The 25,131-nt window shown below is 46.8% G+C and overlaps 1 protein-coding gene across 1 annotated transcript in view; it reads left to right on the plus strand.

Moving 5' to 3' along the window:
• The window catches only part of CACNG3 (calcium voltage-gated channel auxiliary subunit gamma 3), a 76,300-nt gene that overhangs the window by 44,410 nt on the left and 6,759 nt on the right, over positions 1-25,131 (plus strand). The window contains exon 2 of the mRNA XM_010986931.3: positions 20,399-20,482. Coding sequence (XP_010985233.1) covers positions 20,399-20,482 — 84 coding nt within the window. The remainder of the gene's footprint in view (positions 1-20,398; positions 20,483-25,131) is intronic.

Raw genomic sequence — 25,131 nt, forward strand, 5'->3', positions numbered from 1 at the left:
AACAGCAAAAACTACACATAGACTCAAGGCACATTTCTTGACCTCTCTGTGTCTCAATTTTCCCATCTGTAAAATGGGGACAATATTAGTATCCCACAGGATTATAATGAGTTAATATATATATCAAGTGCTACTTATAAGTGCTTGGCACATTCTTAGAGCACAGGAGGCAAGAGCATCATCCACAGACCAGGATGTTTTCAGCATGACCACTCGTCATGTCTGTCCCTGGACCTGACCTATTTGGGAGCTGATTTGGAAAAATGTTAAAGTCAAACTTCAACCAGTCTGCTCTAAATATGAAATCAGAGTCAAGAAGATGGAATAGGGAACTAAACATTGGTGGCTGGGCTGGACTGTATTAGGCAGTGAAAAAATATGGTTTACACAATGAACCATGACCTGCTGGCTGGGAGGCTGCAGTTCTAAGATGGATGGGAGTGTGAAACCAGCTCGCATCTCCTCCCTCCCCATCCAAACAATCTGTATCCCTCCTCGGCTTTGGTGAGTTGCATAACAAAGAGGAGTACAGTGCACAAATCCAGAGCTAGGACACTTGAGTTCAAAGCCCAGATCTGCCGCTTGTTAGCTGTGTTTCCCTGCACAATTCACTTACCCTCTCTGTGCCTCAGTTTTCTCATCTGTAAAAACTTGGGTGATAATAATATGTATCTTATGGTGCTGTAGTGAGGCCTGAATGAAAGTATGTTTAATTACTCAGCACTGAGTAATTAAAAATCACAGTGTGTATAACAATTTGTCTTTTAAAAAATAATAGTAGCTAAAACAGTCACTATTCTAAGAACTTTATATGAACTCATTTATTTCTCATAGCAACCCTCTGAACTAAAACCTATTATTATCTCCAAGTTACAGATGGGGAAAATGAGACTCAGAGAGGTTAGGTAACTTTTCCAAGGTTGCACAGCTTGATGTGTCAGGATCGGGATTTGAAACCAGGCGCTTTTACTCTGGATTCAAGGTTCATAATCCCTCATGAAGAGGGTTTTTTGGTTTTGTTTTGTTTTGTTTTAGCGCTTTATAGTTTTTAAACCTTATTTTTCGACACCTTTTAGGATTAATTAAAAAAAAAAAAAAAAGAAAGATGAAACTGGACGAAAAGATACATCTAGCATGTCTTCAATGCCCTAAACCAGAGTTCCTCTCCGGATGGGCCTTGGGTTACTGGTGTGCAGGGCAGAAGTGGATCTTTTGGGATCCAGTGCAAAATGAACATGTTTTTCATTGTTCAAAACATAGTAAGAATTTCAAGACAGTAAGAGCAGAGCATTTCACGAAGCGCAGGACTCTTCTAAGCACGTGGCCCTGTGAGACTGTTTGGCTCCCACACCCCTGGGACCCCCCTGATGCAGCGGCCTGGAGCCCCTGGGCCTCCAGGGCAGCCCAGTGGCCACGGCTGAACCTTGTTACCTAAGGGCCGTGAGTGGCCTTGAACTTTTGCCCCAGTGCACCATGATGTGCAAAAGGTAGGAAGCCCTGCCCTCATGAATGACGCTAGAGAACAGACACTTCCTTAGTCTGAGCCGCAGCCCAGTTCTTTCCCCAGGACTTATTAGAAACGATCTGTGGGTGTCAGCTGTAAGGAAGCCATGGGTTCGTGTGGGCTGTTTTTATTCTCTGCCAGGATTCTTAGGGAAGCTCCTGGAACATGGGAGTGGCCTTGCCCACCTGAAGATCCAAAGGAGAGGACTCCAGCTGGGAGCTTCTAAAACAGCCTCCTCTCCCCTCCCTGTTCACACTGATACCTCCCTCACTCGGCATCTCCTGTCTCTCCTCAATGCCTCGCAGAATTATTTTGGGAACTCTTTATTAACTCAACAGGTCTTCACTGAGTGCTTACCTGGGCCAGGCCACATGGTAACTGCCAACTTGCTTTGTATCTTTGGCCAGGATTCACTCATCTCTGTATCTCTCCCAGCCATTCCAAGAGAAAGGTCTTCAAATCCAAGGAAGGGACGTTTGGACTTCTCAAGTGTAATTCTTCAGCTGTCAGAATACACCTGTCACTTCACTTCCTCCTCTGGTCATACCCTTGGCATCACCGGTATCATCTGATTGAGAACATTTATTGAGCATGTACTATGTACCAGACAGTGTACGATGTCTTTCACTAAGGACATTGTACTAGTATGATTCCTGTTTTGCAGAGGAGGAAACTGAGGTTCAGAGTGGCCCAAGGCTACACAGCCCAGGAGCCAGGCTGGAGCAAAATTTTGTCCCCCTGACTTGGAGGATCTCAGGAACCCTTTAGGCTTTATCCATTCTACATCTCTTTCCCCAATGAGACAAAGCTCCCACGGGAAGGTCCTGGCCTGCTTCCCCACATCCCCACAGAGCCAGTGTGGCCTGGGCAGCTGTGTTGCTCGCTGGGGCGACAACTGATTGACCCATCTGTGGCTTCATTCTGCTCTGGCCACCTTCCCAGCCCGCTGAGACACCCGAGACTCCAGCCCATCCCCAGAGGCCCTGGGGCCCCCCACAGTCTGATCCAGGCTGTGCCTGGTCTGCCCTTGGCTCCCGGGAGCGAGAGGCAATCTGGCATCCTGCAAGGTCCTGAGTTGGTGGCTCCACGGGGAGTGAAAACAGACCTGGGTTCAAATTCCAGCTCGGCTGCTCGGCTGGGTCACCAAGCCTTCCTTCACTGCCCTGACCTGTACTGTCCCCACCAGTGAAATATGGGTTAAAAACGCACAAATAATAACATAGTAATAGCATAACAGGGGAAGCGCCTTGTATAATAACCAGGACGCAGACATCGAAACAAGTAGGGCCAGCTTCTGAAACTAGGGAACGAATGAATGAGTGAATGTGAATGATAAGGTCCCACAAATACCCACCAGGTTGCATTTTAACCATCATCATCATTACTGCCCACACAGTCCACGTTCCAGGGACATGTTGAGTGCTTTATTTATCTCGTTAAAAAAATTTTTTTCCCCTTTCTTTGCTGGGGGAGGTTTATTTAATTTTTTAAACGGAGGTATTGGGGATTGAACCCAGGACTTCATGCATGCTAAGCATGTGCTCCACCACTGAGCTATACCCTCCTCCCTCTATATTATCTCATTTAATTGGCCATTCCAACTTTCCAGTGGTGGAAGCTGCAGCTGGGAGATGCTGAGAAACTTGAACAAGGTTGCACGGGCAAGAAGGGGCAGAGACAGGCTACCACTTGGGCTTAGCTATTCCTGAACCTCAGTTCTTAACCACTGAGTTATGCTGCCCGGCTGGTTCTCTCTGGCTGTGAGAGGAGTCTGATGGTAGGAGGCAACGTGGATAGAGTGGAAAGGACAGGTGCGTTCCTCAGCCTGCACCAGGGGCCACGGGCTGAACTTGAAGGAGCCACTGTTCACAGGGATGCGTGAGACCTGGGACCTGGGCAGAGCTCACTGGGGGCCCAGAGCCACAGCTCCAGAGAGAGTGAATCCCCTTGTTTCTGCTCAGCCCATGGTGGGAGGGTAGGCTCTGGCAAAATGAGGTCTGGAGAGAACACAGCCTGGTTTGACATATGGAGGGCTTGCACGCCAGCTTTGGAAGCCTGGAGCGACTGCACACCCCCACCATCCCGGGCAGGGGAGTCTGTGTTTGTAGCTGGAAGCAGTGGCTGTAAGAAGGGGAGAGGTTTTCCCTTGAGGAGCATTGTAAGTGGGATGGATGGGCAGCGTCAGCATCGCCTGGGAGCTTATTAGAAGAGCCGAGCCTCGGACCCACCCCAACCTGCTGAATCAGAATTTCTAGGGAACCTGCATTTTAACAAGCCCTCCGGAGGATTCTGCACCCCGGAAGTTGGAGAAGTGCTGCCCTGGAGCGTTCCAGCCTCTGGGCCTTTGTACTTGCTGGTCACCCCGCCGGGATGCTCTTCCGCTTGCTCCTCGCATAGCCGGCTCAGCATCCAGCCTCAGCAGCGATGCCCCTTCCAGAGGCTTCCCTCTCCTCCCTCTGTGACTGGCTGTCAGGGCACCGTGCTGATTTCCTTCAAGGCACAGCCCCTGCGCAGTGAAGAGCTCGTTTCTTCTCTCTTCCCCCTCCCCCGCTGCCACCCCATTCACAAGGGGAGAAATTTTGTTCATCTAAAGTCCCTCTGCCTGCCTGGAGCCGGTCGGGGTGCTTAGCACATCGTAGGCCCTCTGTACATCCTTTTCTGGGCGAATAAATGAACAAACACCAGCTTCCTGCCTGGGACCAGCTTCTAGGCTTGCCGCCCCCAGGTTATTGCAGGATGGCTCCTTCAACGCAATGTCTCAGCAACACAGACTTGAGGGTCTTATAAATCAGGAGGAAATTGCCTGTTACAGGTGGGGCAGAGTGACTTTGGGCAAATTTTAGCTGCTGCAATCACATGAAGGGCCGCTATCAATGCTGTCCTTTGAGGCATCAAAAATCAGAGTCTCCCAACCCAGATGGAAGGGGGGTTACATAGCCCCTTCCATCTACCAGGGAGCCACTGTACAGCCCACCAGGAGAGGCTCCCATGCGCCCATGCTTTAGGGGGCATCTACCATGGCTGATGCCTGGACTCCAGACATGGCATCAAATCACATCTCACCACATGGCGAGAAAGCTATTCGCTTTTCAATTCACAGTGTCTAGCTGGAATTTAATAACATCATTTTGTTTTCATCGTGTTTTATTTTCACAGTGGCCTTCTATTGATGGCCAGCGATACCAGTTTTCCATTTACAGTCAGGTTGGGAAGGCTCTTTGAAAATAAATTTAAGTTTTAAAAAAGTGAGTTGATTTAAAGAGAGCTATCAGACAAAATACTAAAAAGTGATAGAAATATATGGAGAAAGGCATACAGGCTGGGGTACACGTGGTTTGCTGTAGCTGGACCTACAGTCTGGGACTCAGATGCTTTTCAGGAATCAGAATGTTTAGGATTTTAGAAAGGGACTAGGGTACATTTACCAAGGATGCCTTAATGCCTCTGGGGCAGCACCCTGCAATTAGATGCATTAATCGCTCCGCAGGAAAACTCCAAAGGTGATACTGTAGCTAGTAAAATCCTTAGAGACCATGCGTACTTGCTCAGGTCAGCTCAGGTCAGGTGTTGCCATCCACAGAATCCACGTGATGACCTCACAGTTTTGTTCCCAAACAAATAACAAGGAACTTTTCGGGTTTTTTCCTGAGCTTTTTTGGAATTTCAGAATTTTGGATAAGGGATTGTAGGCCTTGGAGATAATATTCATATGAATCCTAACTGGGAGTTAATGAGTCTCACTTGTTTTGTCTCATTTAATCTTTTTGGCAACCTGAAGAGTTAAGTGTGATGATTATACCCATTTTCCAGATGAAGAAACTGAGGCCTCGAGCGGTTAATTCACTTGTCAAAGTGACACAGCTAGTCCAATGATGGGATCTGGATTGGAAGCCAGTCAGGCTGAAGGAAGAGGGCAGAATGGCCTGGAACTCAGAGGTATCCACCCTCATGGCCACCCCATGCCCTGCTGGTGACCTCTACTCTCCTATTAGTACTGAAACTCTCACATCAGCATCACTCCTTAGCTAGGTGAGAATAAAGAGCCACTGTCTCCAGATGCCCCAGAGAAAACAAGCCCATCCAGCACCTGAGAACAGCTCTACAATCTCACAGCACCTTGAAGGAGCCCTGGTCACCCTTGGGAACCTGCCAGAAACTATCAAGACAAGCTGTGAGCTTTATGGCCACGGTTTCTTTTAGCCTTCTGACCCACTCCTCCCCAACACAATTGATTTCCTTTTCCCCTCTTTGGTTGCCGTTTTTATTGACCACACCATCCCCATGCCAGACAGTGGGTAACTAAACATTTTCTTACACAGTATCTCTGCTTTTAGAAGATTTTTTAATTTGAGAAATATAGGGAAATGGAACCAAAAATGTAAAGCTCACTCTTAATCTACTTTTAAAAATAGAGTAAGGGGTAAAAGTTGTCCCCCCTACCATCCATCCACTCAAATTCTATCCCCTCTCCTCCCCACAGATGTAACCACATTGAAAATAATTGTCTCAATCTTTCCCTATGCTATTGAGATATGTCTATGTCCAGATCTATATCCATTATATTAAATCCATAATTAATTATAACATGTCCCTAAAAGAGAAGCATGGGGGTTCTCTGAGAGCAAATAGTCAGATGGCATCAGATGGTAAAGAACTTAAGGACAAGTAGGAATTAATCAAATGGGGAATGGCTAGAGAAGGATGGATGAAGCAGAAAGACCGAAGATGCAAAGGCCCTGAGGCAGGTGAGAAAAGCAAAGCCAAACAAGAGGAGAGTGGGGCGAAGAATCTGGAGATGGGCAGGAGCCAGATCACCCAGGACTGAATAAGACTTTAGTCATTGTTCAACAGGAAGCCACCTTGTCTAAAATTCCCTCAGAGGGAACACACCATAGAATCACCTACTATGTCCTGGGCCTTGTGCAAGATGTTTGAGATATAGGGGTGCTTGTAGTCTAGTAAAGAAGTCAGAAATTAAACAACGCAATAAATATAAGCAAGATAATTAACACACTCACATATAATCATACGCTCTGTGAAGGAAGGGACTGAACATGTTCCAGACAGGTGGAGATCTCCATGCCAGGAAAGGGCAGCTCTGTGAAGGGCCAGGAGAGCGTGGTCCAGGCAGAGAGTCGTGGTTCTCAACCCTCCCGCACATTAGAATCACCTGGGGGAGATTCTAAAAGAGACTGGACCCGCATCCAAAAATTCTGATTCCACTGGTCTGCAGTGGCGTCCAGGCACCAGTGCTATTTAAGAGCTTTTGCGGTGATTCTGGGGTCAGCAGGACTGAGAACCCCTGGGCCAGGCCTGGCTGCTCAAAGTGTGGTCCGCGGACCTGCAGCATCTGCACACTTAGGAGCTGGTATAGAAATCCCAGAAGGGGCAGAATCTCAGGCCTGTCCCCAGATCTATAGGTTTCGAATCTGCATTTTCACAAGGTGCCCAAACATAGTAAAGTTTGAGAATGGCTGATCCAGAGTGTAGTGAGAGGGAGGGGCGTGTGTAGGACAAGGTGGGACTGGAGAGACGAGAGGAGGGCAAGTGGGCTTTACTCTAAGGGCATGGTTTCATTCCAAGCACAGCATAGGTATGCATATACCACACGCCAAAATGTGCATCCTCACCAGCACACAGGTTATAGTCACATCCACACATGGGCTCCAGACCCACTTACATTCTCTGCTTTTCTAAAATATATTTGCATCCACCTCTGACAACCTCAGACACCCACCTCAGGGTAGGTAGGGGCATCGCTACCAGGTCACAAAAACACACCTGCCCTTAGAGTCATCTCACCCAGAGACATCCCCTGCCTTGCCCCCATCATGTTTCAACTCAGAAAGACTCTGATGGGTGAGTGGGCAGGGAGAGTGGGGAATCTGGAGGAGACCCCACCTCTCTACTCCTGCCCAGTTCCTGAGTCCAAGAGGCCTGCAGGGCAGCCCAGGTTCAGGGGAGAAGCCACGACGTCCACACGGGTTACAGGGAGGCAGCCAGGCTCTTCACCTTGTAGAACTACATCCCAGGGTGGTGTTTGCTCGAAACGCCAGAACTATTCCTGGATGTCAGGTGCAGTTAATGGTTGCCATGGCAACCACCCATGCTTAATGAATAGAGGAGAGTTAAAGATGCTGGATAAATGTCAGGGCCCAGGATGGATTTACTTGGGAGCAAATCTGTAAGCCTGGGCAGCGCTGCCCAGTGAAGGTTGAAATGAGCAGTCCAGGGTAGCTGGGAACAGATCCAGGAGACTTTCTCTCTCCCTTCTCAGGTTCACAGAGTCAGAATGGCACAAAATGTCAAAAAGGGTGGCTTTCTATGTGGACAGTTTAAACATAGACTCCAGGTTTGTGAGTTTGATCCTGCAACATGTTCACAGAAATTGCAGGGGGTGGAAATCTGAGCCTAGGTCTCTCAAGAGTTAAAAGATGCCACTTAAAAAAAAAAAAAAACTTTTCTGGATTATTTTCTAACTGAAGAAAGTGCCAAATTAGGGTTGCAAGAACAACTTTGTGTGAAGATAATGTCAAGAAAATGAGACGATAAGCCACAGACTGGGAGAAATTATCTGCAGAAGACACATCTGATAAAGGACTGTTACCCAAAATATACAAAGAACCCTTAAGAACCAACAATAAGAAAGCAAAGAACATGGTTTAAAAAATAGGCCAAAAACCATAACAGATACCTCACCAAAGAAGATGGACAGATGGCTGATTAGCCCATGAAAAGATGCTCCATGTCATATGTCATCAGGGAAATGCAAATTAAAACAATGAGATACCACCAAGCAACTACTAGAACGGCCAAACTCCAGAGCACTGACAGCAGCAAACGCTGGGAGGGGCGTGGAGCAGCAGGAAAGCTCACACACTGCTGGCGGGGATGCAAAATGGTACAGCCGCTCTGGAGGATAGTTCGGTGCTGTCTTACAAAAGTAAACATACTCTTACCATGCGATCTAGCAATCACAGCCCGCAGTCTTTACCCAAATACTCCTTGGTGTTTCTGTCCGCACAACAGCCTACACGTGGATATTTATAAGGGCTATATTCACAATTGCCAGAACCTGGAAGCAACCAAGGGTGTCCTTCAGTAGGTGAGTGGATAAACCGTGGGACATGCAGACAATGGGATAGTATTCGGTGCTAAAAAGAAACGAGCTATCAAGCCATGAAAAGACACGGAGGAATCTTAAATGCATCTTACTGAGCGAAAGAAGCCAATCTGAAAAGATTGTATGATTCCAACTATATAACATTCTGAAAAAGGCAAAACTAAGTAAGTAAAAGGAACAGTCGTTGTCAAGGTTTAGGGGAGAGGAACAAATGAATAGGTGAAGCTCAGGATTTTTAAGGCAGTGGAACTATTCTGCATGATACTATAAGGATGGATATGTGTCATTACTCGTTTGCCCAAACCCATAGAATGTACAGCACCAAGAGTGAACTGTAAACCATGGATTTGAGTGATAATGATGTGTCGATGGAAGTTCACCAGTTAGAACAAAGGTACCACTCTGGTGGAGGGGATGCAGCTAATGGGAAGGCTAGACACGTGTTGGGGCAGGAGGGTGTGGGAACTCTCTGGACCTTCCTCTCAGTTTTGCTGTGAACCTAAAACATTCTAAAAGTCTAGTAAGCAATAATTGCAACCTCTTGGACCCCATACCTCCCCCATGTTATATAGTGAGTGAGCCGTTTCACGCTGCTTGCTGGAGTTAAAAAACAAACGAAGGGAACCGGTAGCGAGGAGCAGATTGCAAGGTGCACAGTGCAAGTCCCTCGAGTCCATCAGTGTGTCTCTGTGACCATGTGTGGAGTTGCATTTGGGAATGTCAGAGTCTGCCACACCTGGGAATGTGAAGGCCAAGTCCATGTGACGGGCTGCTCTGAGCTCGCAGCGAGGGGCAGGGACTCAGGACTGTGTGATGCTCACTCATTGAGAAAAAGTCTTGTGTGGCCTCAACCTCAGTCTTATAGCGGGGAATCACTCCCTATGGACCCTTTGAAACCCTGGTCTGGACCTGTCCCCCAGCCAAGATCTCACACACCCTCAGAGACCAAGTCCTTTGTGTGTGTGACAATGACTGCGTGTCCATCGGGCTACAGAATGCAGCTCTCAGACGGGTGTCCATTGGAATCTTGGAGGAGTCCGCTGGTAAGCACAGTTTTTCAGATGCTAACTCAGCGAATTATATAGGGGGCACAGAAATGCTCTTTTTCTTTTTTTTTTCTCACGAGAGTGCAGGTGGATCCAACATTTCCAGGCACCTTGGGAGGAGAAATGTTGCCTTTCACAGGCAGTAGAGATGAACTGGTGTTTTAGCTGAACCTGCAAGGAACCAAATAATTACAGACCAGGGGAAGCATTTTACCCCAAACTCACGCAGTGGGCTGACCAAGCAAAATGCCCAACACCAGGTTCTTCAGAAATAAATCAGACCTATAACTGGGTGCGGAGAAGGCTGAGTAGCACCCACAGTGCCTTGTTCTGAGCTAAACTTCCCACACTTGGTTCTAAGGTGGGACACCCTCTCGATTGGGCACCTCTCTCTGGCTGGATGTGGCTGGACTCTGGCTGGACCACCATCCTTCCCCCATCACCTGTTACTTCTTCAGAGGGTTACAACGGCTTTCAATAATCCCTCTGGAGATGTACTCCCCTTCCTGCAAGCCCCTGACATCTTCTAAGGGATCTAAGGCTATAAATCAGATTACGTTTCTCACATGGGTAAAGCCCTCCAAAAGCGCAGACCGCGTGCCCTCCAGCTTCCGGGCTTGGCGGGGAAGACGCTCCATCATCTGGCTCCTTCAGGCACCAGGTCTTCTTCTGCTTTTCTCTCGCTCACTCTGCACCATCACCTGCACTGCTCTTGGTTCCAGAAGCGCACTGAGCGGCACCCTTCCCCGGGGCCTCTGCCCTTGTGCTGACCTCTTCCTAGGAAGCGCTCCTCTCAAATCTCCCCTTGGGTGGCTTCACCTTGTCGCTCAGGTCACCTTCTCAGAGAGGCCTTCCCTGCCCAGCTAATCTCATGATTCCACCCCCTACCCCAAGTCACTCTCTCTTCGGGGTTTATTATTTTCAGGACATTTATCACTATTTAAAATTACCTTTTCCTTTTTACAGAAACGTTGGTTTGGTTTATTTATTCGTTCACTGTAGGTCTCTCCCCACTGGACTATATAACAGCTTTGAGATCCGGAACCTAGTCTGTTCCGTTCACTGATAAATCCTACGTGCCCAGGACACTGCTTAATGCAAAGCAGGCATCTCAGAAGACATCTGTTGAACAAAAGAAAGAGTCAGAATGTGCACCGACAGCAGTTCAGGAACATCAGAAGAGGATGTTTATTTCTCCTTAACTCACTCATTCCTATGGTTCCTTTATTAGGAGCCGTGAGCCGTAATTGCTGGGCCCCCAAATGCTTCGTCTTGCTCAGAGAGACCAAGTTTAGTTCAGGGTCCTCATTATCGGTGAATTCATTATCCAAATCCCTGCACCAGCGAGGGTGCACGGACAAGCCAGCAAACTCCATCTTCCCGTGAATCCGTGCAGTCATGGCCCGACCGTTTGTAAAACCAGTCTCTGCTCCAACACCCCCTCCCAGCCCCACCCCACACCCCCACCCCGTTTCATACTCTGCAATTCACCATCTTTGCCGGGCACCCTCTCTGTGATTGCCAGCTCCTGCCAACATGTGACCGTACATGCAAAGAGGAAGCAAAAAAAAAAAAAAAAAAAGATTGCAAAGTGAAATTGCATGTCTAGCAAAAGGCACAGGAATGCATGACATGGATGTGAGGGGTGCTGGGGATCTGCTGGCGTGATGTGACATGCCACCTGTGCCGGGTGGCCAAGAGCCCGACAGAGGGGCACCAATTAACAATGGGAGAAGAGAAAACCGACAAGTGATGCTCTGATAGGCTTGTGATGATTTGAATATCAAAGGATTAAGAGAAGCCCTTGAGAAAATGATGACATGCACGAATAGCTTTTGCAAAAATGACCCACTTTGCAATCCTGCTACGAAAGTCAGACTTTACAATCTGGCTGGGAAAGTGAACGATTTCCTATCGGACCACCGTGCGATTTGATCAGACAGAGGATGCCCTGCTCCCAACAAAAATCCACATGGCTTACTATTTTGTTCATTCTAGCGCATAGTTAGAAAAGATAAGACAAAATAAACATATTCTCTCGTTTTCAAGATAACGTTAGAAGTGCATCTTTGAACTTTATTATGTGCTGTGAAACAACGGTCCCTATCTTTAAATGGACTCATCTGAGGGCTGTGGTTCTCAAACTTAGCTGAAAAGTTGGACTCATCTGCGGAGATTTGAAAACTCCAGATGCCCAGACTAATTAAGTAAGAATCTCTGGGGGTAGAACTGAATCTCAGTATTTTCCAGTTGCCCCCATAATTCCCATGTGCAGCCCATGTTGAGAACCACCATTTTAAGATACTCTTATCCTCTGTAATGAAGCCCTGCTTTAAAACTGGCAACCCAAACATTCTTACAATCAGGGGGTTACTTTTGCTTTTTTAAGTACTCCTGGGGCACATACTTGATGTTTGTTCTTCTTTCTTGATTTCTCAAGGGAAATTCATTGTCATGGGGCTTCATGGAAGACATGTATCACTGGACTCAGAGCCTCAGTCTCCAGTGAGCCTTGGTTTTGAGCTCTGAGCTGGACTTCGGGGACCTGGCATTTGGTTACACCGTCTGGACTCAAGGCTGACATGGGGGCCAAGCTCTGGGCACTGGTTTGGCTGTGTTTCTGGGCTGGACCAGATTCTGGGCACTGATGCTGGGCTGGATGCGCGGGTTAGGAGAGTCCACTCCGACTCGGAGCACACTGCAACTGTCCAGAGGCCGCTCAGAAAGAATCCTTTGTCAGGCTGGGTGGGGTCACAGCCTCCAAATTCTGCCCCCAAACCACCAGTGTGGGCCACTCACACTCTACTTCCCTCCTGAAGACCACTGAGATGCTCTGCCAGCGGGACCTCCTCCCATCAGAGGAGGGACAACCTGGGCACAGCTGCCGCTTCTTCAGGGCCTCCTCTCAGGACTGCAGCCTTGAGGGGGCTGGGCCTTGAAGGACACCCCCGCTTCCCCAGGTCTTTCGGGTCTGGGACCACTGTTCCCTGACTTCAGGCCAAAACTACTCAAAGCAGAGTTGTCTGTAGATGACCCAGAAAAGCTCCATCTGGCCCTTTATTCGAACTTGGCCCAGCAGGTGGTCCAGGCCTGTTCCTGCTGGGGTGTGGCGGCTTTCTGAAGCTCCCTGCCCAGCTTAGCCCTGCCCGGGCGCACACACGCGCACACCCACACACGCGGGTCAGCACACATGTAGAGATGTCGATGTGAGGGTGCGAGAGAGAAGACACTTCCCCCTGATTTCCGCTCCCCACCCCAGTGCCCAAAATAGAGTTAGTAGTGGCATTAATAGCTATCTCTTATTAACCTGCTTCTCAGTGCCCAGTGCTGTGTTGGTACTGTGGGGAGGATTTTTGCTAAGAGTTCAACCTGTAGGGTTAGACAGACTTTGACTTTATGCCTCAGCTTTCCCACTATTTTTTAACTCTTTTTTTTAATTGTTGTGGGGAGGGTGTTTTGGAGGGGAGAAGTAATTAGGCCTGTTTGTTTGTTTATTTATTTATTTATTTTTAAAATAGAGGTACCGGGGATTGAACCTAGGACCTCACGCATGCTAGGCATGCACTCTACCCCTGAGCTGTACCCCCAAGATGGGTGGATTGAACTAACACACACACGCACACACACAATAATTACCCTGTGCTAGGCATCGTTCTAAAGCACTTGACAAAGATGAACCCCTTCTAATTCTCATCAAACCGCATGAGATTCTCTGAGTGTTCCCAGTTTACAGACGAGGAAACGGAGGCACACATAAATTAAATAACTTGCAGCTCATACGTGGCACAGCCAGCCCACCCCATCCCAGGCAGTCTGGCTCCACAATCCATGCCCCTCACCCCACCCTACGACCAGCAGTAGTGCCCGCCTCTTGGGGTTGTAAGCAATACTCAGAGATTCCTGAACCTGCTGCCTGGCACAGAGGATGTCTGAACAAGCGACAGAGAAGGTAATTATTTCTTTGAGAAATGCCAACAATCTGCAGAGTATGGATATTTTGTAGATGAGATCAAGGCTCAAGGGAATAAAAATAAGTCACCCCAGGTGGCCCAATGAGTGAGTTAGTAAGTGGCGAGACAGAGATTCAAACTCAGGCCTGAGGGCTCCAAGCTTTGTTCCCACCGCTGTACCACACGACCGCTCTGCTGGAGAAGCGGCAGCCTGTGTTTCCCCAGGTGGCAAGAATCTGACTTGCCTGTAAAAATTCCCAGCCAAGCAGCCTAATCCCCCATCTTGGCAGCTGATGGCCATTTCCCAGGATCGGGCTGGGTACCCACATTACTCGGATCTAAAAGGAAATACTCAGGATGGAGACTGAGTCTTGGAAGCTCCTCTTTCCCTGGAGATATGTGACGAGGGCTGTAAGAGTTAAAAACACGAACGCCCCATTTTCCGGGCTCCCTCCCCTCATGGCTGCCTCCCTTGCATGCCTGTAAGCCACTCAGGATCGTGCGGGTCCTTCAGCTTACCCCAACCCGAAGGAAGAGATGGAGCTGAACTTGAACCTTGTGCAACCCAACTCTCTAGTTATTCCAGAGACCCCAGTGCTGAAGGGACAGCAGACAAACTGCCACAACAGGTCCTCTGCCACCCACGGGCCTCCCTTCTGTTCCCCAAACTAACCAAGCTCATTTCCAGCGCAGAGCCTGTGCCCCTGCAGTTCCCCGCTGCTGGAAAGCCCTTTCCCTGGCTCTTCAAACAACTGGCTCCTCCCTTCATTCAGGTCTGAGCTCAGATGTCCCCGCCTCGGATCGCCCTACCCCAAATCACCCACCATCTCCCCCACCCAATGCATAGGCACCATCCGATCACCCTGTGGGCGTCCTTCAAAGCACAGTTAACGTGTTCATTTATTGACTAGTCTGTAGACTCTCTTTCCCGGGGGGGAGCAGAAGTTCTGAGGACCAGAATCTTTCCTGTCTTGGTCACTAGTAAATGCCTAGGACTTAAAACAGCTCTGATACACTGTAGGTGTTTGATAAATCTGGAGGAAGGGAGGGAGGAAGGAAGGCAGGCAGGCAAGCAGGAAGGAAATGATTGGATCAATCAATCTTCACAGCCCAGTTCTCATAGCTGCCCTACCCCAGGATTGCATCACTTTATCACCCGTCACAGGTGACCACTGACTCTGTCCCCCGAGACTGGTCACCACTGATCCTTGAAACGCCCTGACCTACTCAGAGTCCCCACATGAGTGTTTCTCTCATTCAGTCCGTCTCATCAGTTCACATGCTATTCCTGTCTGCCTGAAGCAACACACCTCTCTTACTCTGATTAACTTTTAATTAACCTTCAGATCTCAGCTTAGACATGATTCCACTCAACATTCCGTGAACAAAAATTACTCTACGAAGTTATCAAGTGAGAGAATTTTCAGTGATGAGGGACACGCTTTTGCTTTTAATCTTACGCCTTTCTATATATACTGTTTGAATTTTCTAACCACGTACATATATTCTTTTAAAATTTAACAGGGATTAGCTGAATACGGTATAATGGGCTGCTTTTTATTTTCTTAAGTCATATTTGTCTGCTTTGAAAAAATATCCTAATACCTATCCTTTTAAAAATGTCAGGATCACAATGACTTAATTATTGCCGCTTTATTTTATGGTTTAATGTCTTAAAAGAAGCCACCTTTCTGAGTTTTTTCATTCATGGTAATTTTATTTTTTTCTAGCAAATTGCCTTCAGCTTCCCAAATAGACTATTCTGTCACCTGGAAAAAAATGAGCTTTTTACCCTATTTTTTTCTGTTGCTTATAACTCATGATTCTGTTGTATTTCTTCTTGCACTGGAACTTGTAGAACCATGGTAAATAATAGAGGCAACTGTGGGCATTCATATCTCATTCTTGATTTTAAAGGGAATATTTTTAGGAGTTGACCTTTGAGAAGGATTGTTGGCCTTTCTCGTGGGAAGGAAGTGTTCTTCCATTGTCTGAGCCAGAGATGAACCATTAGCACCATCTTTCCTGCCCAGGATGAGGCTTCTTGTCACCAAAGCCAGTGTCTGTAATGGTAATTCAGCACTTCAGGAAGTCTCTCCTGGCTCTACCTGCCATTCCAAACCACTTCTGGGGTCCTGGGGTCCGTGGGTTCTCACAGCCCGTCTCTCCTACCTGCCCTCCCCTGGGTTCCCATCACCTCTCACCTGTAACCACTGGCTCTGTCTCCCAGACCAGACACCACTGATCCTCCTCCTGGTTTACCACAGTCCTGCGTTCTGCTCCTCTCTGCCTCCGGGCCTTAGCTTCAACTGCGCTAGGACAGTGCTTTTCTCCGAATCCTGCCTTCATCCCTGCAGAGTATGTGTTTTCAATATCTGTCTTGGTTCCATCCTCTGTGGCTCATGGGCAAGTCCAACCCCCGCCACCCTCTTTTGCTTAGATGTACTGCTATGGGGAAATACTCAAGGGAAAATGTGAGAAGAAAAACAGCATGATTTTCAATTATATAAAACCAGTTGTGTGTGAAAGCCTGGTGGGGGGAGGGGGGAGAAATCTGGAAGGAAATATACAGAAATGCTAAATGGCAGTTATTTCTGGAAGCTAGCAATATGCTGCTTAGATGAATGGCCAAGTTCACTTTTTGATGAGTATATGACTTATGGTGCCAACGACTTCACTTTCAGTGTGGAGTCTTCCTCTGGGAAATTCTTGATTCCCTTTCCTTTTATATTGCTTTTTAAAATCTTCCCATGGCACCAATGGATCTCTTCTGGTCCTAAAATACCTACCCAAACCAACAGTAGTAATGGCTATAATTTATTGAGTTCTTACTACGCCAGGAGCTATAAGTGCCTTACGTCATTGTCTGATGAAAAGAGTTCTGTGGAAAGTCCTGAGTCGCTCGCCAGCCGCTGTTAATTACTGTCACAGCCTCAGTTCATTCTCATGACAACCCCACGAAGTTGTTCTCTTCATCCTGGAGAAGAAACTGAGTTTTGGAGAAGTAATTCACTGTCAGTACCTCCAAGGATGGAACGAATGGCGGGGACTTTGGCCAACTGGAGCGCTCACCCCCTGTCCGAAGGGAGCTGCTGATGCCTAGCGGTTAAGGATAATTTTCACATGAAAATGTGAGTCAGCGATCCCCGTTTTTAATGAGAAGCTGCAAATCAGGCTTTCGTGTCACAGATCCTGAATTTTAAATTGCAGCAACATACTTAATTTTTTAACAATGCCATAAAACATGCACTAAAGCACTGCAGGTAAAAACCAGAACAAAATACACAAGCAAACAGAAACACCAAACAAAACATTCTGCAACCCAGACTTGCCCTAGACAAGCGTTATCTGCGTTAGAAGCGCCAGCCTGGATTACATCCTCCAGTCTCAGGAAGGCCCAATCTCCTCTTCGCTTTCCACTTTTGCCCTCCCAGAGTTTGTGCTGCCTCTCAAGACAGCAATCTTTAGACCAGCAATCGGCAAAATTTTGTTTAGCTAGATAATCAATATTTTGGGCTTTGCCGTCTCTGCTGCAAGTACCCAGCTCTGCCAGTTTGGCATGAAAGTCATAAACAAATGGGCATGGTTATGTTTCAATATAATTTTATTTACGGACACAGAAATTTGAATTTCATTTTTTTTTATATGTCATGCAACAATATTCTTCTTTTGATTTTTTGCCAACCATCTACATATGCAAAAACCAGCTTTAGCTCATGGATTGTACAAAAACAGGTGGTGGGCTGCTTTAGACCGTTTAAAACTAGCGACTGCTTCTCCAGGAGCTACTGATGTTTGCTGGCTCCACGTCCTAGTTTCAAGCTGCCTTAAGCCACCTTAGGTAAGGCCCATTTCACAAGCAGATGCAGGCATGCGCGTAGTTCCCTGCTCCCACGTGGGTCTGACTGGTCTGTTTCAGCAGTGTTCGCATTTAATCTTCAGCTGAACCGTTCTTCCCTATGAAGTCTTTCGTGGAGAATGTAAAACAGCCAATAGTAGGTGGTCCCACAACCGCTGTCCTTGCCCTGCCCGGGGGCCTCTGATGTATATCATGGAAAAAGCATAGTGGATGGAAAAGCCAACTGGTCCAGTTCATTGCCACCAACGACAGCAGCGAATGGACCACGAAATTACCATAAAGCCACCTGGCAAAGGACTTTGCCTACAACTCTAAAACGTGTTGAAGAGAGTGCAGTTTCACACCAGTGGTTACGAACCTGGCTTTGGAGTCGGGCAGACTTACACTTGAGTGTGCCACTTCGGGCTGTGTCCTTGGGGAAATCATTTGCTTCAGATTTCCTCGTCGGTAAAATAGGGCTCATCACACCGGATACCTCACCGGGCTGTCTTGCAAGCTGAAGAGGATAAAACATGCAAAGTGTTTAGAATGGCACGTGGTCTATGGTAAGTGCTTAATGTGTGCGACTTATCTTGATGTATTATCCAGCCAGCTGGAAGGGAATGGGGCTTAAAAACAAACAGGAATATGTGAATGAAACTCTAAAAACGAAATAAGAAAAAATCAATGCCTTTTTTCAATATCGAGGAAGGAGTTCTAAGTTTGCTTTTTTCCCAAGAATTTCCTTGAGTCTTCAAGCCTTCTGTCCAACAGCACCCTCCCCCTTCTTGATTCTGAGTCCATTCTCTGCCTGGTAAGCAGAGAATCAGAACCAAGACGATGGTCTCATATTGCACTGCATTTACTGCGAAATGCCTCTGGATTGGAGCCTACTTACGGTATGGGTTAAATACATGGCACTCATTATTATGAGATAATAGTAGACCTGATAATAGTGGCAGCCATTCATACTGTGATGGTAAAGCCCAGATTCAAATAATAATTTCTTTCTGAGCAGCTGTGACACCTCTGTCTCCTCTGTGACTCTGCATTGTCTTCTCATCAAATGTGAGCATTACTGGTCCCTACCTCCTGCAGCAGTGGACAAGAGTAAATGGCAGAAGGAATGTCAGTGTCAGCTCTGTGCCTAGCCAACTGGAAACACTTTCAAAGTACTGGCCATGGTTATGCTGTGCCTAGAGCTTTGCAAAAATTATCTCATCTTCATATATGGCCTTATTTAATTCTTACAGTAATTGCTCCGACATATAAGCCCAGTTGGTTGTGAAGCTCAACCTTGTCTGCTGTCCACAACACCAGCCCTCCCCTCACCTCCACACCAGCTCTGCAGGCAGGGACAAGAACAATAATGCACAATTTCTTGCTGTGTTGTGATGCGAGGTTCTGAAATTGTTTGTCATTTACAAGAACAGGCAGAGCCTTTGGCTGCCCCAGAGATTGGTTAATTGGCTAGTTAACAAACACCAACAGCAATGATCAAACACCCACAACGAGTTAAGTCAAGCTGATGTCGAAGAAAAGAAAGGAAAGAAAATGCTGACAGTTTGTTTTCCCACGATGCACCGGCGTGATTCCGTGCCTCCTGAAGGGGTGAGCCACACAGCAGAGCGCAGCAAGCTGTGATCTGGGCAAGGGCAGCGGGGAAGGGGACCGCTCTGTGTCAGACATGAGCATTAGCGGGGAGAGTGGGTTACTCAGGAACCCGCACCTGGGATCTGCCCCTAGGAGTCAGCAGATCTCGATTGGAATTCTGACGCTGCCACTTACCCGTGTGAGCTCAAGCAAAATTCTTACAGCCAGTTTCCTCATCTGTAAAATGGGAAGATGAATTAATATATGTAAATTCCATTTCCTATCCACCCCACCTTCCCCTTACTCATTAGGAAAGAAAATAAACAAGATAAAACAAGACATTTCTCATAGTGAAGGTTCATGCTTCAGAGCTCTTTGCCCTCCTGAGTAGATCTCAACATCTGGGAAGCAGAAAATATTAGTGTCCAGCTTTATTTTTTATCTTTTTTCCTTTACTGGTCTTTTTTTTTTAATTGAAGCATAATTGTTGTACAATATTAGTTTCAGGTGTACAGCAAAGTGCTTCAGTTATATATATACATACATACATATGTATTTTTTCTTTTCAGATTCCTTTTCATTATATGCTATTACAAGAAATTGAATATAGTTCCCCATACTATCCAGAAGGTCCCTGTTGTTTACCTATTTGATATATATAGTGATGTGTGTCTGTTAATCCCTAACCCCTAATTTATCCCTCTGCACCCTTTCCCCTTTGGTAACCATAGTTTGTTTTCTATGTGAGTGAGTCTGTTTTTGGTTTTTTAATAGAATTTGTGTCTTTTTTTTTAGATTCCACATAGAAGTGATATCATATGATATTTATCTTTCTCTGCCTGATGTACTTCACTCAATATGATCATCTCTAGGTACATCCATGTGGCTGCAAATGGCATTATTTTATTCTTTTCTATGGCTGCATAGTATTCCATTGTGTGTGTGTGTGTGTGTGTGTGTGTGTGTACATATATATATATATACCACATCTTCTTTATCCAGTCATCTGTTGATGGGCATTAGGTTGTTTCCATGTCTTGGCCATTGTAAATAGTGCTGCTGTGAACATTGGGTTGGCTGTGTCTTTTCGAATTATAGTTTTTCCCAGACAATTGCCCAGGAATGGGATTGCTGGGTCATATGGTAAGTCTATTTTTCTTTTTTTTTTCCTTTACTGGTCTCCTTTTTGGTTCCCCAAGAAAGCTGCTGATGGGCCAACCGAGGTGGAGCCCACAACCACCAGGAAGTATCTCCCCCATGGGGTTGAGGACCCAGGCTGGGCCACAGGGGCTCTTTTCATCCCCACCCCCACCCCCTGGCTCAGGGCCATGTTTGTTTCCACAGGGGCTTTCCGAGGTGTGTGCAAGAAAATCGATCACTTCCCTGAAGATGCTGACTATGAACAAGATACGGCTGAGTATCTCCTGCGTAAGTTCCCCCTTCCCAGGTCTCTTCTGGGGGGAAAGGAGGCAGGGAGGTTCCCTGCTGTCTCCCAAATGCCTCTGAGTTTGAGGCTCCCCAGAGCCCAGCCCCAGAAATGGATACGTACAAAAGAGCTTCGGGAAAATCTTTGCTACTAGGCAGAGACATTCAGGTGTTTCTGATATCTGAGTCTCTTTAATGTCAATGAACTAGAAATAGGGAAAGAAAAAAAAAAAGGAGGTGAGTCAAAACTCAAAAGTTCTTTTTAGTCTGTTTAGGAGAAAACCTAAGGAATTTTCTTCAACTTGAATACAAGCTTTTCACCTTCCCCAGAGGGTTGATTTGAGGTGCTAATGGGTGAGGTGCTAATGGGCAAGGTGCTAATGGGCGAGGTCCTAAGGGGCAAGGCCTGGGAAAATAAAAGCAAACCCACGTTCACCCCTCTTCAGTTTCAGTCCCATTGGGGCAGGGCCAGTGTCTCCTCACTAGCTTGTCCCAAGGTCAGTAACCCGGATATGACATGGAACTGTCACAAACGCAGCACGTGGGAGGCAGCAGAGGGTGCTGGCTTAGAGCAAGGGCTCTGGATTCTGGTCAACCTGATGCCCTACGAGCGGGGTTGGACCTGGGCCAAGTTGCTTAACCTCTCATCTCTTGCCTTCCTGATTGTCGAAAATGAAGAGGATGATCCATCTGGCAGGGTCATGATGATTAAATAAGCTGATGCACAGTACACTTAGCCCGGGGCCAGCCTGTAGTCGTGAAGCCACACGTGTGGGTTCTGTTCTGTGACATGCTATGAGCAACAGCCACAGCCAGTTGCAGCCATGCGCCAGACACTGATGCAGGCACAGAGAGAATTTGGGATTTAATGCAGTTTCTTTTTTTTTTCTGGTCCCGCTTTGCACTTTTTAAAAAAATTTTTTTATTGAAGTATAGTTGATTAGATTTAATGTAATTTTTTGTGTGTGATTTTTTTAAGTGGGGGTATTGGGGATGGAACTCAGGACCTTGTGCATGCTAAGCATGCTCTCTACCACTGAGCAATACCCACCCCCTTAACGAAATGGAATTTCTTCAACAGGGAGGTGTCAACTTTACTCAAAAGGAAAATTCTAGTGGGGAGGGTATAGCTCAGTGGTAGAGTCTGTGCTTAGCATACATGAGGTCATGGGTTCCATCCCCAGCACTTCCATTAAATTAAATAAATAAATAAACCTAATTACCTCTCTCCCAAAACAAACAAACAAAAGTGTTAAAAAAAAAAAAAAAGGCAGGAGAGAATTCTAAGGCATTGACTGATCTGCTGTTAGGAAATCTTAAATGTAAGGTTTTTTGTTTTTTTTTTAAACTTCTATTGTAAATAAAAACTTCAAGAGATTGTGCTATTTGGATGATGCTTATCACTCACAGCTCGAGAAGAGTGTTTTTACAATTAAAATCATTTTTAGCTCTACTCATGTCTGCTGGTCTGCAAATGGGCTGTGGGTCTGAATATGAGCCTTTAATCACACAACAGTGTAAGTGGTGCAGGCGGTCAATTTGAAAGGAACAGTCACTTTTAAGCTAATTTTTAAAACATAAACATATTATTTCTCTTTTTTCAGTCCTTACCCATTCACTAGGATTTATCCAAATGCCGAGCAGCTCAAAAAGATCTGATGCGGGGAGCAGAGGCCACGTTTAGAGGTGTAGCTTGAACCGAAGTTTGGTGGATGACACAGCTTACATGGACCTCCTCAAAAGAGAATGATTTTAAACTCATCCCCAGTGGGGTTTTACCAGAGTGCCCATAGTTTCTGTTTGTCTTTCCTCTTCGGATGTTCGTACAGAACTGTGACTTCTATTTCACAGCTTGCGGAACTGATTTTAAATTCTTCCAAGAGGTCCATTGCTTTTCTGACAAAATCTATTTCTCCTCCCTGGGAAGGTGGGAGGTCCTAACCCTCAGCCACAGAATCAGGCCAAGGTTAATTAAGGAATTTACTGAGCACAGGAATGTCTTGCTGAGAATTTTGGAATCCCTGACCCAGTCACATGGGGCCAGGGTCACATTCCAGCAGGGTCTCCGGACCACAACCTAATGGGATGGGATTCTGCACATTGATTTTTTCTGCTATTTCCTTTTTCTCGTGTGCTGTTGGGGAGGCTAGAGCTTAAACCTATAGCAGAAGGTTTAATCATCCACAGGTCCTGTTGAACAGAGACTGCCCCAGTATAGCACTGGACTTGGCCAAGCCCTGCTAAGACACTGATGGTGGAATTAACTGGAACAAGTTTCCCTCCCCACCCCTAAGACTTAGCCTCAGGTAGATTGGGAGGGAGAAGCAGAAGGAAGACAGTCAAACCAATTTGTCCTGAAGCCAAACAAAAACCTTTTTGATCATTGGGAAATAATGAATTCACTGTAGACTCCAGCTGACTTAGGGAAAAATGGCAGAACACGTTTTGTCTGAGGCCAACACCTGTAGCCCAAGTTTACAGAACTTACTCTTTTCTCATTTGTAGGGTAGAGTTGGGGTCTGGCCACCAGTTGGCTGCCCGATGGTTCCTGCACCACATGGGACGGAGCCACATTCTCCCATCTCATCGCCACACATTTCAAATACACACAACCTACACAATTCAGGGGCTTCCAACGTTCGGATCACCTCCTTCAGGCATAGTCATACTTTAATCATACTTGGAAATTAAAAAATATGTTTGAGATGCTCTCCTTTAATCACCCGCACTCATCCCATTGACTATTTGAGCAATTCTTATCAAGTACACAATGCAGACGATGGCTTTAACGATTTGTTCAAAGTTCCTAACTAGTGCCTGAAACCACTCCTAATATTTGTGGGGCCCGGGGCCAAGGTTCAAAGGGAAACCCTTAGGTCATTTGTGTAAATATTTAGATGTTATAAATAAAACTACGCCCATAGCCACGCAGATGTGCCCACCCAAGACTCCAAGCCTATTTCCCGGGGATCCCCCCTTGACTTGGGGGTTAAAGAAACCAGGGGCCAGCCCCGTCTCCTGCAAGGCTGGTGGAAGCTGAGGTCTGCAGGGCAGCGCAGGGCAAGCAGGGCTGGGCCAGGGCTCCTGGGCAGTGACTGACCTGCCTGAAACCAGGATGGGGGCCGACATAATCACAGTCCTCTGTGGGTCAGGGTGGCCAGGACCCCTCCCCAACACCTCACTTCTCCCATCAAGGTTTCTAGGCAGTTTGAAGACCTTCCCAAAACTTCACTATCACAGCAGGGACAGTGACTGGGACCCTGGTCTGCCCAGACCTAACCTCAATGTCGGGTGACCTGAGGTGGCCCTCCTTAAGCAAAAGCTAGAACTCTCATCTTCCTCTCTTCATGAAGAGAACCTTACCGCTGGGTGCCCGCAGCCCCTCACCCTAGTTCTCCTCCATCCGCCCTCCCAGGCAATCCCCATTGTCACATCCAGCTACCAGCAGAACTTGCAGAAAACTTTTCCCACTAAAACAAAAACAAAACAAAACCCCACCCCCAACCCCAAACCTAGTCCTGACGTGTGTAAAGAACTCTGAATTCGGCGTGTGAGCATCACCACGCAGTAGCAATAGAAAGGGCTGGAGCTGGACCAGCAGGAAAACGCACAACAAACACAGGGGCGTAAAGTTCTGAACACTGAGCTTCAAACATCCCTCGGCCACAAGTCAACGAGTGACCCCTCCTGTGACACCACCCCCACCGCTCCTCTGTCTTTAAAGATGCCACCCTTGGCTCGGTGCCTAAGCACGAAGCCTGGGAGTCATTCTCAACACCTCTTTCGCTCACATTCCACCCCCAATTCTGTTGGCTTTACCTTCAAAATATACCCTGAACCCGACACCTCTCACCACCCACCCGCCACCCCAGTCCAAAGCCACGGTCAGCTCACGCCTGGGTTCTTACAGACCTTTCGACCACACCAGCCCCGCCCTCCAAGGGCCCCACCCCTGGCTCCATGCTCTGCATTCACCATCTTGAAACTCTTTTTCTAAAATTTGCCTTTGATGATCATCCTTTATTTTATTTTTATTTCCAGTTTTACTGAGACATAACTGACACACAACACTGTGTAAGTTTGAGGTGCGCAGCATAATGACCTGACTTACACACATCATGAAGTGATGACCCCAGTAAGTTTAGTGACCTTCCTTCATCTCATACAGACACAAAATTAAAGACATAGAAAAAATGTTTCTCCTTGTGATGAGAACGCTTAGGATTTACGCTCTTCACTTTGCTACCTAATATACAGCAGTGTTAATTAGCTTTCTCACGTCGTACGTTACATCCCTAGGACTTAGTTCTCTTATAACTGGAAGTTTGTATCTTTTGACCACTTTTGTTGAAATCCCCTCCCTCCCCCAGGCCCTGCCAATTGATAACCACAAATCCGATCTCTTTTTCTACGCATTTGTTTGTTTTTGAAGTGTAATTGACCTGCAACACTATGTCAGTTCCTGTTACACAACACAGTGATTTGATATTTCTAAACATTTCAAAATGATCACCACGATAAGTCTAGTTACCGTGCCATCTTGAAATTCTTAATAATTTGGGGACAAAAGGACTTGCATTTTCATTCTGCACAGGGTCCTGCAAATTAGGGAGGAGTTTCTGCCCATCATCTCTATGAGAATGTAAGCCCCT

This window comes from Camelus dromedarius, chromosome 24, assembly GCF_036321535.1.
Source record: "Camelus dromedarius isolate mCamDro1 chromosome 24, mCamDro1.pat, whole genome shotgun sequence".
In the NCBI taxonomy this organism is placed as follows: Eukaryota; Metazoa; Chordata; class Mammalia; order Artiodactyla; family Camelidae; genus Camelus; species Camelus dromedarius.